We start from the raw sequence: 12,730 nt of genomic DNA on the forward strand, positions 1-12,730 counted from the left end.
CAGAAAATCCTAATGTGGGCAGCATACACCAGAAAATCGTAATGTGGGCAGCAGACACCAGAAAATCGCAATGTGGGCAGCAGACACCTGAAAATCGTAATGTGGGCAGCAGACACCAGAAAATCATAATATGGGCAGCAGACACCTGAAAATCGTAATGTGGGCAGCAGACACCTGAAAATCGTTATGTGGGCAGCAGACACCTGAAAATCGTAATGTGGGCAGCAGGCACCTGAAAATCGTAATGTGGGCAGCAGACACCAGAAAATCCTAATGTGGGCAGCAGTCACCAGAAAATCGCAATGTGGGCAGCAGTGACCAGACAATCGTAATGTGGGCAGCAGACACCTGAAAATCCCCCTGCAGAATTTCAGAGCGGGCCCACCCCCGGGGCCCGCTCGTGGCCGGTTTTTGGGGGCTGGAGGGGTGGCAGCATGAGGGGAAAGCCTTGCCCACAGTCGGCGGGGAGAGGGGAAGTTCCCCCCTCTCCCTCACCTCGGGGCTCTCCCCTCTGCGCCCCCCTCCAGCTAGTGAATGTGTGTGGGCAGCGGGCAGCAGCGGCGGCGGCGGGATACATACCTTCTTCCTTGCGTTCCATCGCCGCCTTCTCGCTCTAGCGGCTGACGTCACTTCCACTTCCGGAAGTGACGTCAGCCGCTAGAGCGAGAAGGCGGCGATGGAACGCAAGGAAGAAGGTATGTATCCCGCCGCCGCCGCTGCTGCCCGCTGCCCACACACATTCACTAGCTGGAGGGGGGCGCAGAGGGGAGAGCCCCGAGGTGAGGGAGAGGGTGGAACTTCCCCTCTCCCCGCCGACTGTGGGCAAGGATTTCCCCTCATGCTGCCACCCCTCCAGCCCCCCAAAAACGGCCCCGAGCGGGCCCCAGGGGGGGGCCGGGCCCCCCCGCGGGCGCAGGTGCTGCAGGGCCTATTGTTACGCCCCTGACTGAGACTACTGAAGCGAACTACAAGGTAAAAATAGCAATTTTTGTTCACTTCAGAGTCTCTTTGAAGAGAAGGTGAAAATTATCTCCTAGAAGAAAACTCAAGAGAGAAAGTAAATTGAATAAAGAGCCAAGCTATCTTGCTGCAATACTAACATATTACTTGTTTCACAAATTACAAGCATGTACTGCATACATGTCCCATAACCACAGTATAAAAAGCCCTGGACTGAACTTGGCATGCCATACAGGGTTTATTGCATGCCCGTGTATCCTTTAATATACATTAATGGTTTCTTATTTGTTTGCAGTCCGGCCCATTTGCAATTATTTTTTTCTCCTGAGTTTTCTCCTTGGTGATATTTTCACACCTTGTCATAAAATGCCGTTTAAAACACAGCAAGTAAGAAAACACTCAAAATAATTATGATAGAATTTTTTTCACCAACTTTTAGATACTTTTTAATTGTAAAATCCTTAAAAGTTATTTTAAAAAGAATATGAAAATTATCTCCTAGGAGATAACTCAGGAGAAAAAGTTAATTCCATAAATTCTCAGTGGTTATTAGAGCTGTTTAACCAGTGACCTAGCTTAGCATTCAGGACATTTTATATCCATGTATTGTTTGTTTTTATTTTGTACTCAATAAAATGCATTTTATTGTTTGCTCATTATATGTATCATGCTTATCAAAAGCAAGAGACTGCCTCTAAAATACAATTTATCAGTTCATGAAGAATAAAAGAAAGCAAGAGATCCAATGTATTATTGAAACATAAAAAACAAGTGTAATAAATAATCAAGAACATGAATTCAACCCCCAAACCTTCAGACCAGCTTCAGCTCAGCCAATTCATCTTTAGCCCAATTAGTTGATCTGACCCTACAACCGAATGTACAGTAGTCAAACTCTTATGCCTTGGACACTATAAACTTTTTAAGAAAATGGAAACAAATTGGCAGAACTGAAGAGCATGAACTACACTGTACTATGGTCATTGCTTTGTTATATAAAAGCACCCTAACAAATTGGTGCTACGTGCTGTTAAATACTATTTACAGAAGGGCCACAATTGTCCCATACCAAAGAAAATGTATCCTGAACAAACTGAGCATTATATTAAACAAGCCAATCAGTGAGATGATTTGGGAAGTTGAACTTGATGGATGCATGTGTTTTTCCAACCTAGATAAATTGTAACTATGTTAAATGTAACGTTGCCTTTTTAAAACAAAACATATTTGCGATAAATCAGCTGTAAATAAGCAACTGTGATTTTCTGTGATGCATCACTCCCAAATATGTAAATCATCTCTTTACTCCCTTAGAAAGCAAGGCTTCACATCCAGAACCCCTGGTATATAGTGAGCCTGAAACTAAGAAATATTACAGAGCCACACCAAACCAACATACATACAGCCTATTTCGAACTTATTTATCCTCATCAGTGCATGGTATGGATTGATATGGCTCTGTGGGATAGGGCTTGGACTAAGGAATACCCACACAGCTCATTCTGGGTCACCATGAGCTCTCTGGGTTTTCCTATATAACTATGTAACACCCAATATGACCACATTTACAGGATGCCCATGGCCAGTATATTTGGAGGTGGGTGGAGTCAGGTGATCTGTGCTTGGGAAAAACCTGACTGGTGCCTACTTCCAGCTTCTTCCTGGCCTCCTCATGTGAGTGAGAGGGAGGAGTTAACAAACAGAGACAGTGCAAAAAAATTGCACTGTTGTCATGAAACTTGAACATAGGAAAAGGAACTGCCGGACCCAATCAGCAAGAAGTATTTAACATATTTCTTGCAAAAGGTATGGTGCATTGCTAATTCATGTAATGTACTATCTTATACATTAGAAAAGCAGGCTGAATTATATTTTTAAAGCAGGAGAATCAGCCATACTATGCCAGGAAAAAAAATACATATATAAGTAGATAACTACCGTGTATACTCGCATATAAGCCGACCTATGTATAAGCTGAAGTACCCACTTTTCCTTTCAGAAACCAGGAAAAAGTAGTTGACTCACGCATAAATCCCCTTATCAGTATAGCCTCCTCCGCAGTAGTCAGATGTGCCACCAAGACAAGTCAGCCCCCCTCCTCATAGCCAGATGTGCCCCAAGGATGATACAGCTGTGTCTCAAGACACCACTAGATGACGCCATAGATATGATGATACACAGGGATTGCCACAGAAAGAATCCCTGATCACTGCACTGCTGACATGCTCCGCTCCACAAGCCAGAGGACACAAGTAGTCTTGAGCAGTACACTCTGCTTGCACACCATGTTACAGAGGATGGGGGGAATGGACACAGCAGGAAGCCAGCTGGCAAGAGCAGGATCACTAGTGTACAATCCTTACGCTTCTCTACCAGTAACAGAACCTGCTACACCATCTGTTCTGCACCACTGACTCACATATAAGCTGAGGGGTTGACTTTTCAGCACATTTGTGCTGAAAAATTAGGCTCATATGTGAGTATATAAGGTACTTGTTCTACTTACATAACATATGTATTGTACTGTCCACATTTTGATTTCAGTGAATTTTATATAGTAAATGAAGAGAATTGTGTTCCTGGCAGTTTCCATTTTATATTACCTCTGACTGAAGCCAATCTTGATGTAATTTTCTCCCTTACTCTTTTATGTTTCCCTCCTCCAATCTGCTAGCTTGCTTGTAAACACATGAAAGCACAGGATCAGGTTTCAGCTGCACCTGTCACATTGAACTGCTCTCTCAGCCAATCAGTGAGGGACAGGGATGTGGGAGGGATGATGACAAGCTTCCCCTCTCTCCCTCTCCTCAACAGCGATGGCAGAGAATAGAGCCAGGCTGACAGATGAGATTTATTGCAGCAGAAAGATTTCCGAATAGATTGGAGTGCTAGCAATGCAGGGTAAGGCTGCAGGCTGAATATTATGCTGGGAATACACAGTTCGTTTCTGCCATGCGTTTCTGCTCTGAATCGTTTTTGCCGCTCGATTTCCGCTCTCGATTCAGCTCTCGATTCTTATCTTCCTCTCGTTTTTCTTATTTTTTTCCATTCACTTCTATCAGGAATGGAGCAACAAAATAATCGAAAGGGAGATCGGACATGTCGGAAATTATCTATCGAACCATCTAATCAGCAACAACACGAACCGTGTATTCCCAGCATTAAACACAGAGCAGTAGGTAAATAGAATTTGATTTTGTGGCTGACAATCCCCTTTTAAAGAACAAGTGACACTCATGCTATCCTAGAAATAAAAAAACATATATATAAGTAGATAGATAAATACTAGTTCTACTTACATAACAGATGTATTGCACTGTCCAGGTTATGATTCATGTGAATTTTATAAAGGAAAAGCAGAGGATCCAATTCTAGTCAGTTTCCATCTTGGTTACCTTTGACCTTCTGAAATAATTTCCTCCCTCACTCTGTTTTTGTCCTCTTGCTAATTGTGTATTTGTTACTCACCCTCCTCCCAGAGTTTTCAGGCACTCCCACTGAGGTCTATACTAGGAAGTGCACTGCGTAAGCCAGCACCTATTCAGTAGGAGGCCTTTGGCAAGTCTCCCTAACACTGCTACTGCCTATGGAGCGTGCCCTAGTGGCTGCTGCTCTGGCGCTTTGAGTCTGCCAGGAGAAAAGCGCGATATAAATGTTATGTGTCTTGTCTTGTCTTGTTATGTCATTAGAAGGAGGGGGAAATAAAGGGAAGAAGAGGAATATATTATAGATAAAAAGATCCCCCCAGCATGCACCTGTTTGGCAATGGCAATTAAAGGGCCAGTGCTCCTAAAGCAGTGGTCCTCAAACTGCGGCCCGAATGCGCTCCCCCCTCCCCCCAAGGCTTTTTCACTGGCCCCCAATCACAAGATACAAAACTTTTAGATTCAGCCCACTATACTTTTAAATATTGTTGGCCCGCACATAGAATAGCACATACTGTAGAAGCCAGCGAGCACTAATTCGCTGGCTTCCAGTACAATTCTGCATCAGGTGATGTTGCTATCCAACTGGACGGAGTATACTTCACTCACTGTCTGGTGCACAAAGACATTCTTCGGGTTCCGCATAGCTGAATGGCTGCTGCTGGGAGGACTCCTCCGTGCATAATTGGGGAATTAATACCTAGATTCAATGTAATGTTTTTCAACATCTTTTTATGTATGTTTCGACCCGCCAGCAGTCTGAAGTATGTTGACTCGGCCCTTGACCGAGAAAGTTTGGGGACCCCTGTCCTAAAGTATGTGATAACTCCAAACCATAACAGCAGACAAAGTTTTGAAAGTTTTGAATGCAGGATTAGCATCTTTATCACCTAATACACTCAGACCAGTTGCTGCTGAACTTTAATTTTTATGGTGGCAATCCCGCTTTAAAGAAAAAGCATAGCTCCCAACTGTCCCTCTTTTAGAGGGACAGTGCCCCTTTGGGACCCCTGTCCTTCTGTCCCTCTTTCTTCCTCATTTGTCCCTCTTTCAAGAGTGATTTACAGATCTGTGTAAATATATGCATTTTTCTACTGAAAAATGTGTTTGATGCTTAACTTTATTCCCATTTTTAAAAATGATATATTTGTAATTTTCAAATGTTAATATGAAGGAAAATGAGCCAGAGTAAAAAGGACCAGTTTGGTTTAAAATATAAAACAACATATTTTCTTATGAAATCTTTATGGTATGTGTGATTAGGGGTGTGGTAGGGGAGTGGTTAGAGGTTTGGCATGGGCCAAGTTATGATGAAAGTAAGTGTGCTATACTATGTAGTTTTGTGTGTGTGATTTTTTCCTTGTGTTTAGCTAGACTTTAAATTAGACATAGATTTGTACAATACCAATCTATGTTTATAGCAAGTTGATGACAATAATAGCATTTCCCTTTAAAGGTGATATCCATAACATTTTTTTTAATTGGGTACTGTGTAAAAAGAAAAAATATAAATACAACCTTCTGGTGCTATGCACTCCACTGCGCGCTCAATGATGACCTGTATAGAAAACGACTCTACATAGCGTAATACTGTATGATCAACAAATACAACACACTCCTCAGTGCAGGTGATAAGGTGCTCAAACGTGATCCCCGCTCCCCTAAAGGTTAAAAGGCTCACCAGATGGCTTCCACCGTATCACAGGTGGTAATCTCACATCAGCACATATGTATCACTCAGACCTTCAGTGACCATATCCAATTCTGATAAAAGCAGCCTTTAATAAAACACATGCAAATACATCATCGCGCAGTATGTCAGTTCCAACATAAAAACACACTGCGCCTCTCGCGCACTCAGAACACTTACAAGATCCCTCTAGGGGATAGAGTAGCTTGTCACAGCGGTAAGTCCCTCGGTTTCAGACGCTTGAAAGCTTTTCCAGCCGTTCGCGGCGTCCCGCACTGCTGGCTCCCGTGCCTCCGGACTTCCGGAACTCCAACCACGTGACCTGCGTCAGGCGTACTGGCTCCGCCACAGGTCATCATTGAGCGCGCAGTGGAGTGCATAGCACCAGAAGGTTGTCTTTACTCTTTACAGGAGAAACCACAGCGCACTTAAAGGATCTGGATGTGACTTAATTGATTTTATGTAATGTTGTGTTAAGCACAAACTGTAAGAGAATTGTCGTTATTAGAAAGGGCAGCGCAGCAGTTTTAATTGAAAAAATATAAATAGTTTGCACTGGTGCATTCCTGTGTACGTGTGGTTGGGTGAGCAAAGCTGGCCTGTTCCATAAAATGATCTTACCACTGGCAGCTCCAGGATAAGAATACAGCAGCTAACCTGAATCCACTAGGATGCTCCATGAAATAATAATAATAAATTATAATGAAAATATCCATTAGATATGATAGCTTTAACTCAGTACAACCAATACACTGTAAACTCACATAGATAGCTACCTTTGGTAATTTACATATTTATTTTTGAAAAGCTGCAAAGACAAACTTTTTTAAGCTAATACAGCCATATTGCCATATCAATATCTTGATAGAACTATAAACTCACCTGGCAGAACCATCTATATAGCTACATGTGACTGGAAATGTAAGATTATTGCTTGTAGACCGATTCTGGGGATAAGGTGAGATATGGACCCAGTTTGTATAAGAAAGGAAGATGGATGAGGACTGAAAATAGAAAATATTTTTAAGTGCGATACATGACGTGTTCAAATCATGCACTACGTCAACAAAGGTCTTCATTGCTATTAACTATAGTTATATGTGACATGTAATGTCTTAAAGCCATTCCTGGAATACATAACTTAAAACTCCAAATATCTTTTGAATATTTATCAGATGATGTGTGGCAGTACTATAAATTGTGCAATATGTAAGCAATATTATTTTTATGCCAAATGAGATCGTGGCTTGCTCCATGAAAGCCTTACCCATTGTTAAGTTGATACTGAAATAAAATCAGATAATATAATTAAGTAGCCAAGTGCCCCCCTATATACAAACATTAAGTAGCCATGTTACTCAGATGACAGAATTGAGTAGTCATGTGCCCCTAGATATTGAGATTTGAGAGCAAGGGAGCCGGTGCCCATTACCAGAAGGGAGGACTCCTATAATTTGCTCTGCTATTGGGAGGTGGTAAGGCTGTGTACTGTGGTAGCGCTGGGATCATTTGTACTTTCTCACATTTTCGCATTAGGCCTGGGTACAGGCCTGATCCCTGGCTGCTTTTCTGTACCATATTTTGGCGCTGACATACACTTTAGGATTGCACCTAGATATCAGTATAAAATAGCCAGATGTGCACTCAGCCAGTTAGCAGTATTAGGTAACCCTGTGAATTCCTCATTTAGAACCATTAGGAAGCCATGTATGATCCCTTCCACAGATAGTAGTGTTAGGTAGCCAAATGTGCCCCTAGCCATAACTGCCCCCTCCCATCAGTATAGGTAGACAAGTAAGCCTCAGCATAGTGGCCCCCCTCCCCTCAGTATAGGTAGCCAAGGTAGCCCCAGGATAGTAGCCCCAGCCCCTCAGTATAGATAGGCAAGGTAACCCCAGTATAGCACTATGGCTGGTGAAGTGATAAGTGAGAAAGTGCATAGAGTAAATAGAGGACCAACATGTTCTTAAAAACAATGGATGGAAGACAGTTCCCAGGTTCCTTTAGGATAGTTTGAGGAAGTGGAGCGACATCAGCTGACGCCGCTTCCGCCTCCTCGTTGTGCGCGGCCGCGCACAAACATGGGATGAATAGGGCTTTTCCGGTCCCCGCCCATTGAGGTCCTGTATCACATAAAACGCCGGCTAACAGATAGGTCCTTATGCCCAGACGAAGCTGCATACTGCAGGCAGCGAATCGTGACGGCTCTTCATGAGGGCACACTCTTCCTCCTTGTCCTGCAATACCGCACCCCGGTAAGCTCCAGCCTACAGATACCCACTTACACTTGGTACTTCTTTAGGTTTGCTCTACCGTATTTTCGTCACTATCACCAGCTTTTACACATGCATGTTTACACAGGGGATGGTTTAATACTTTGTCTTCCATCCATTGTTTTTAAGGACATGTTGGTCCTCTATTTACTCTATGCACTTTCTCACTTAACACTTCACCAGCCATAGTGCTGGACTATGGTACTTGGGGTATATAATCTGTTAATCCCTACCTTTATGGGTTGTGAACACTGGAGATAATATATTGGAATTGTGATACATTGCAGGACGTTATGGATGGTTATTGTAAATATACACACACTTATCATGTTTGATATTGATTACATGAGTGTCCCCTGACCTTGATCTTAAATGTTTTTATGGTTATTGTACTTAATAAAGATGTTTATATTTTTGTACTTATGAGTTGAGTGGTGCGGTTTTTCAGGGAACTTCTGGTTCTTGTAGTGCTTTAGGGTTATATGTTCCTTTCTGCACACTCCTCACTTATTTACCCATATTTTATGGCTATGTGGATGGTGCTTGCCCATTTGTTCTGTTTCGATTGGATGTAATATGCCAGGGAGATAATTCAATTGCTAAGATAACCATGTAAATACAAAGATGAAAACATACTTACAATAACTTCATTCCCACACCAGCCATCGACTGCCTCCAATTCAATGCTCTCTATGTGACCATTTTCATCTGTGTCTACATACGTATTGACACATTCCACAGAGTCATTATTTAGCCTGTAGCTGGCAGGATCATAGCCCAGTGACTGAAGCAAGCATTTATTCAAAGAAAAAAAGATTATTTCTGGAAGACACAACACTGTGGGGGACAGGTCATATGTAGCTGAAAAAAAAGGAAAGAAAAACTTTTATTAGGGACTGCAAAAACAGGAAGAAACATGTGACATAATAAGCTTAAACGACAAAAAAATGGAAACCGTGAGCCCAATCTAACGTAGTATTTATGATGAAACTGAAAGAATTTTTAGTGTAAGAAATATACTCACAAGTGTGGGTCACCTCAAAGGCAACCACTGATCAGACAGGTGGGGAGAATTAGGACCTGACCCCACTCAGGTTTAAAATAGTCGCTCTCTGTAGATAGAAAAAAAAGGGTTGGGGGAACCCCCCTCCACCAAAGGGTGGACTAGATATGTACACACGGATATAACAGAGGCGCCAAAGTAGGATAAAACTGTTTAAAAAACGTTTAAAAGGAAGGGGGTGGGTGGATGCAACTCCCTCAGGTAAATAATGATCAGGCCAAATAAGCCGTTAAATGTATAACAATGACATTTATTAAAACAAGTCTCCAGATGTGCAACGCGTTTCACGGGCCAACATCCCGCTTCTTCAGGCAATTAAGTGCGGAGAACACTGAGAAAACAAAACAAAACAGAAAACAACAATTCTAGGTGGCGTTCTGGAAAGAGTAATGAATAACAAGACACCTGTGAACATGTAGACAAGCTATGAGTTATCTGTAGTAAACAGTCACATTATATCGCAGACCCAGTATCGTCATCAGCATATTGAAGATTATTTCAAAAACCTTATATATCATCCTATTATTAATAAGTAAAAAGTCACAAGATGCGGCTGGACTATGCACAACATTATTCTCATAATGGAGAAGGTGCAGGGCCCACTAAAAGAGGTCTATTCTATTACAAAGTTAAAGTATCTGTCACCTTGAATAGGCTATTGCTATGAAAATCATCAAATATGTGTACTAAAGTATAAATTGCTTGTGCTCGGCGGCACAGCTATAATGAGAAAGAATACCATCGTGACTTACCAATGCTGATCAATCAGAGAACCAGAGCGCCTCTATGGAAGTCTGAGGCGTCTGTCAGTGTGTTAAAAAGTGTTGCTGGCACCAAAAAATCAGGGCAGGCTCGGGGTGGCCAGCCCACACAGGAGCTGACATCAGCGGGTCGTTCTGGTAGCGCCGCGTGACGACTACGTCACACCGCGTCGCTGTAGCTGTTCAAGGGGTAGCGAAAAGTGACGCTAGCGTCACCTCTGACAGTGGGGCGGAAGCGGCAATGACGTCGCTTACGCCCAAGAAGATGCAGGCATACGGATGGCCGCGGCGCATGCGTAGGTTGTAGGTTGTTGCCGCCATATTGAGTTAGGCAAAACAAAGGGAGATTGATGCGGCTAATGTTATTAGCAGTAGGGAGGTTAAACTAAATCAAAGCTTCAACGAGGAAGTGGTTCCCCTTCTCTTAAAAACATAAATTAATTAAAAGGAACAGGAAGGTGTATTAATGTAAATATAAAAATGCGTCAGGCCCAAAAGGGCAAAATATCTAATTGATGGTACTGCCATCTAGCGGTAGTTTCTATATGACATGTCAATGATTCTTTTATACAGAGCCTGTTCTATAAATGGTCAGGCTGGTTAAAAAAGGAAAAATTAGGATAAATAGAATAATTAGTAAACACCTGAAAAACTATTACATTCAAGTTAGACAATTCATACGGATATATCTAAACAAAAACAGAAAAATAAAAGGAAAAGGAAAAAGAAAAGAGAAAAGGAAAGAGAATTCAGGTTTGATTAGTGTAGATAGTCTGAGTAAATCCAGTCCCACGTTTACAAGGGAACAGGTCCTAAATATATATCACAATTATGGGACATCTTTTAGTTTGCGTAGACCGGGCAATAATTTCAAATAAATTTAACAAAGTGAAAAGGTAATAGGGCAAAAGATCAAAAGATCAACCATTATAAAATACGCAATCTTTATATCTTAAAAGTGGCTAGAGAATGGAATAAAAGAGAGGACCAAGGTTTTCTTAAAAATTAGTCGTAATAATGATTCTATTAATCATAGTGGTTTAGTATAGTTTCTCCAGTACTTCATATAATCCCTCTGGAGCAAGGGTTCTCAAAATTTGAATCCAGTACATTTCTTTGTTCCGTATGACCTCAGAAATATTTGGTGTTTGGATGGATTCTATAGAAGTGATGGTGAAGAACTGTGGATTGCCGCCATGATGGGTACTAAAATGTCTAGAGACACTATGTAGGGGGTATTGTTTGAGGATATTCCTTATATGTTGGCCTATCCTATCTCGGGCTGGTTGGGTGGTGCGTCCTACATATTGCATCTTACATGGGCAAGAGATGAGGTAGACATTTCTTGTAGTGCAACAGATGTTTTGTTTGATGGGAAATATTGTGTTGGTGGTGGTGGATGAGAAGTTCTGGGCAGTATTTACAAATTGGCAGGCTGTGCAGCGCGTGTGGTTGCACGGAAATGAGCCTGGATTGGTGGTTACGGTCAAATTCATGTTCCGAGGGTGTGGAGAACGGAACTTGCTCGGGGCTAGTAAACTGTGGAGATTTGGGGCTCGTCTGAAAGTGAGTAAAGGAGCTTTAGGTAAAGTAGATTTGAGGTGTGTGTCCTGTTTGAGTATTTCCCATCTATTCTGTAAAATAGAGCGTATTTGTGTGTGTTGCTTACTATAACTAGTAATGAATCTAGGGAAGGCCGTAGAGATGTTGGACTGACTTGTAGGAACAGTTACAGTCGGGGTTGATAACGCTTTGTACTTTGCATCTTTCACAAGTTTTCTAGGATACCCACGTTCCATGAATTTTTTGTGAGAATATCCGATTGGGTGTGTAAAATAGAGAGGTCAGAGCAATTGCAGAATATTCTTTGATATTGGCAATAAGGTGTATTGGTGGTCCAAGGGCGGTGATGAAAACTGTTAAAATGGATATAATTGTTAGCATCAACTGCTTTAAAGTGTGTTTTCGTCTTGATGGTATTGTCACTAATGTATAAAACCAAGTCTAAAAATTCTATGGAGGTGGGGGGATATTGATGGGCAAAGGTCAGGCCCGCAGGGTTGTCATTTAGGTAATTGAGGAATTGTTGAATGTCACTTTGTTTGCCCTTCCAGATGAAAATTAGATCATCAATATATCTCCTGTATAGTATGATATTCTTGAAGAATGGATGTTGTGCATGAAATATTAATAGTTCTAGATAGCCCATGGCTAAATTTGCATATGCAGGCGCGAAGGAACTACCCATGACTGTTCCTGTGTTTTGATGGTAATAGTTATCTGCAAAGAAAAAGATATTATGTTGCAGAATGAATTCTGCACAGTTCTTTAAGAATTGTTGTTGTTGGATAGGCATGTCAAGGTTAGTGGATAGGTAATGCTCCAATGCTCTAAGGCCAAAAAGGTGTGGGATATTAGTGTATAGTGCAGAAACATCACAGGTTAACCAAATGTATTCACTGTTCCAGGAAATTGGTTTTAGTAGGTTAATTAAATGCTGGGAATCCTTAAGGTAAGATGGTAGTATCTGTACTAGTGGCTGTAAATGTGTATCGATG

At 41.8% G+C, this 12,730-nt stretch overlaps 1 protein-coding gene across 2 annotated transcripts in view; it reads right to left on the minus strand.

Moving 5' to 3' along the window:
- Positions 1-12,730, minus strand: part of LOC137544398 (uromodulin-like) — a 75,411-nt gene that overhangs the window by 18,252 nt on the left and 44,429 nt on the right. For both annotated transcript variants that reach the window (XM_068265465.1, XM_068265464.1), the window contains 2 exons: positions 8,989-9,209; positions 6,958-7,079 (listed from right to left, as the gene is read on the minus strand). In XM_068265465.1, the coding sequence (XP_068121566.1) occupies positions 6,958-7,079; positions 8,989-9,209 (343 nt within the window). The remainder of the gene's footprint in view (positions 1-6,957; positions 7,080-8,988; positions 9,210-12,730) is intronic.

Source organism: Hyperolius riggenbachi, chromosome 2 (assembly GCF_040937935.1).
Source record: "Hyperolius riggenbachi isolate aHypRig1 chromosome 2, aHypRig1.pri, whole genome shotgun sequence".
NCBI lineage: Eukaryota > Metazoa > Chordata > Amphibia > Anura > Hyperoliidae > Hyperolius > Hyperolius riggenbachi.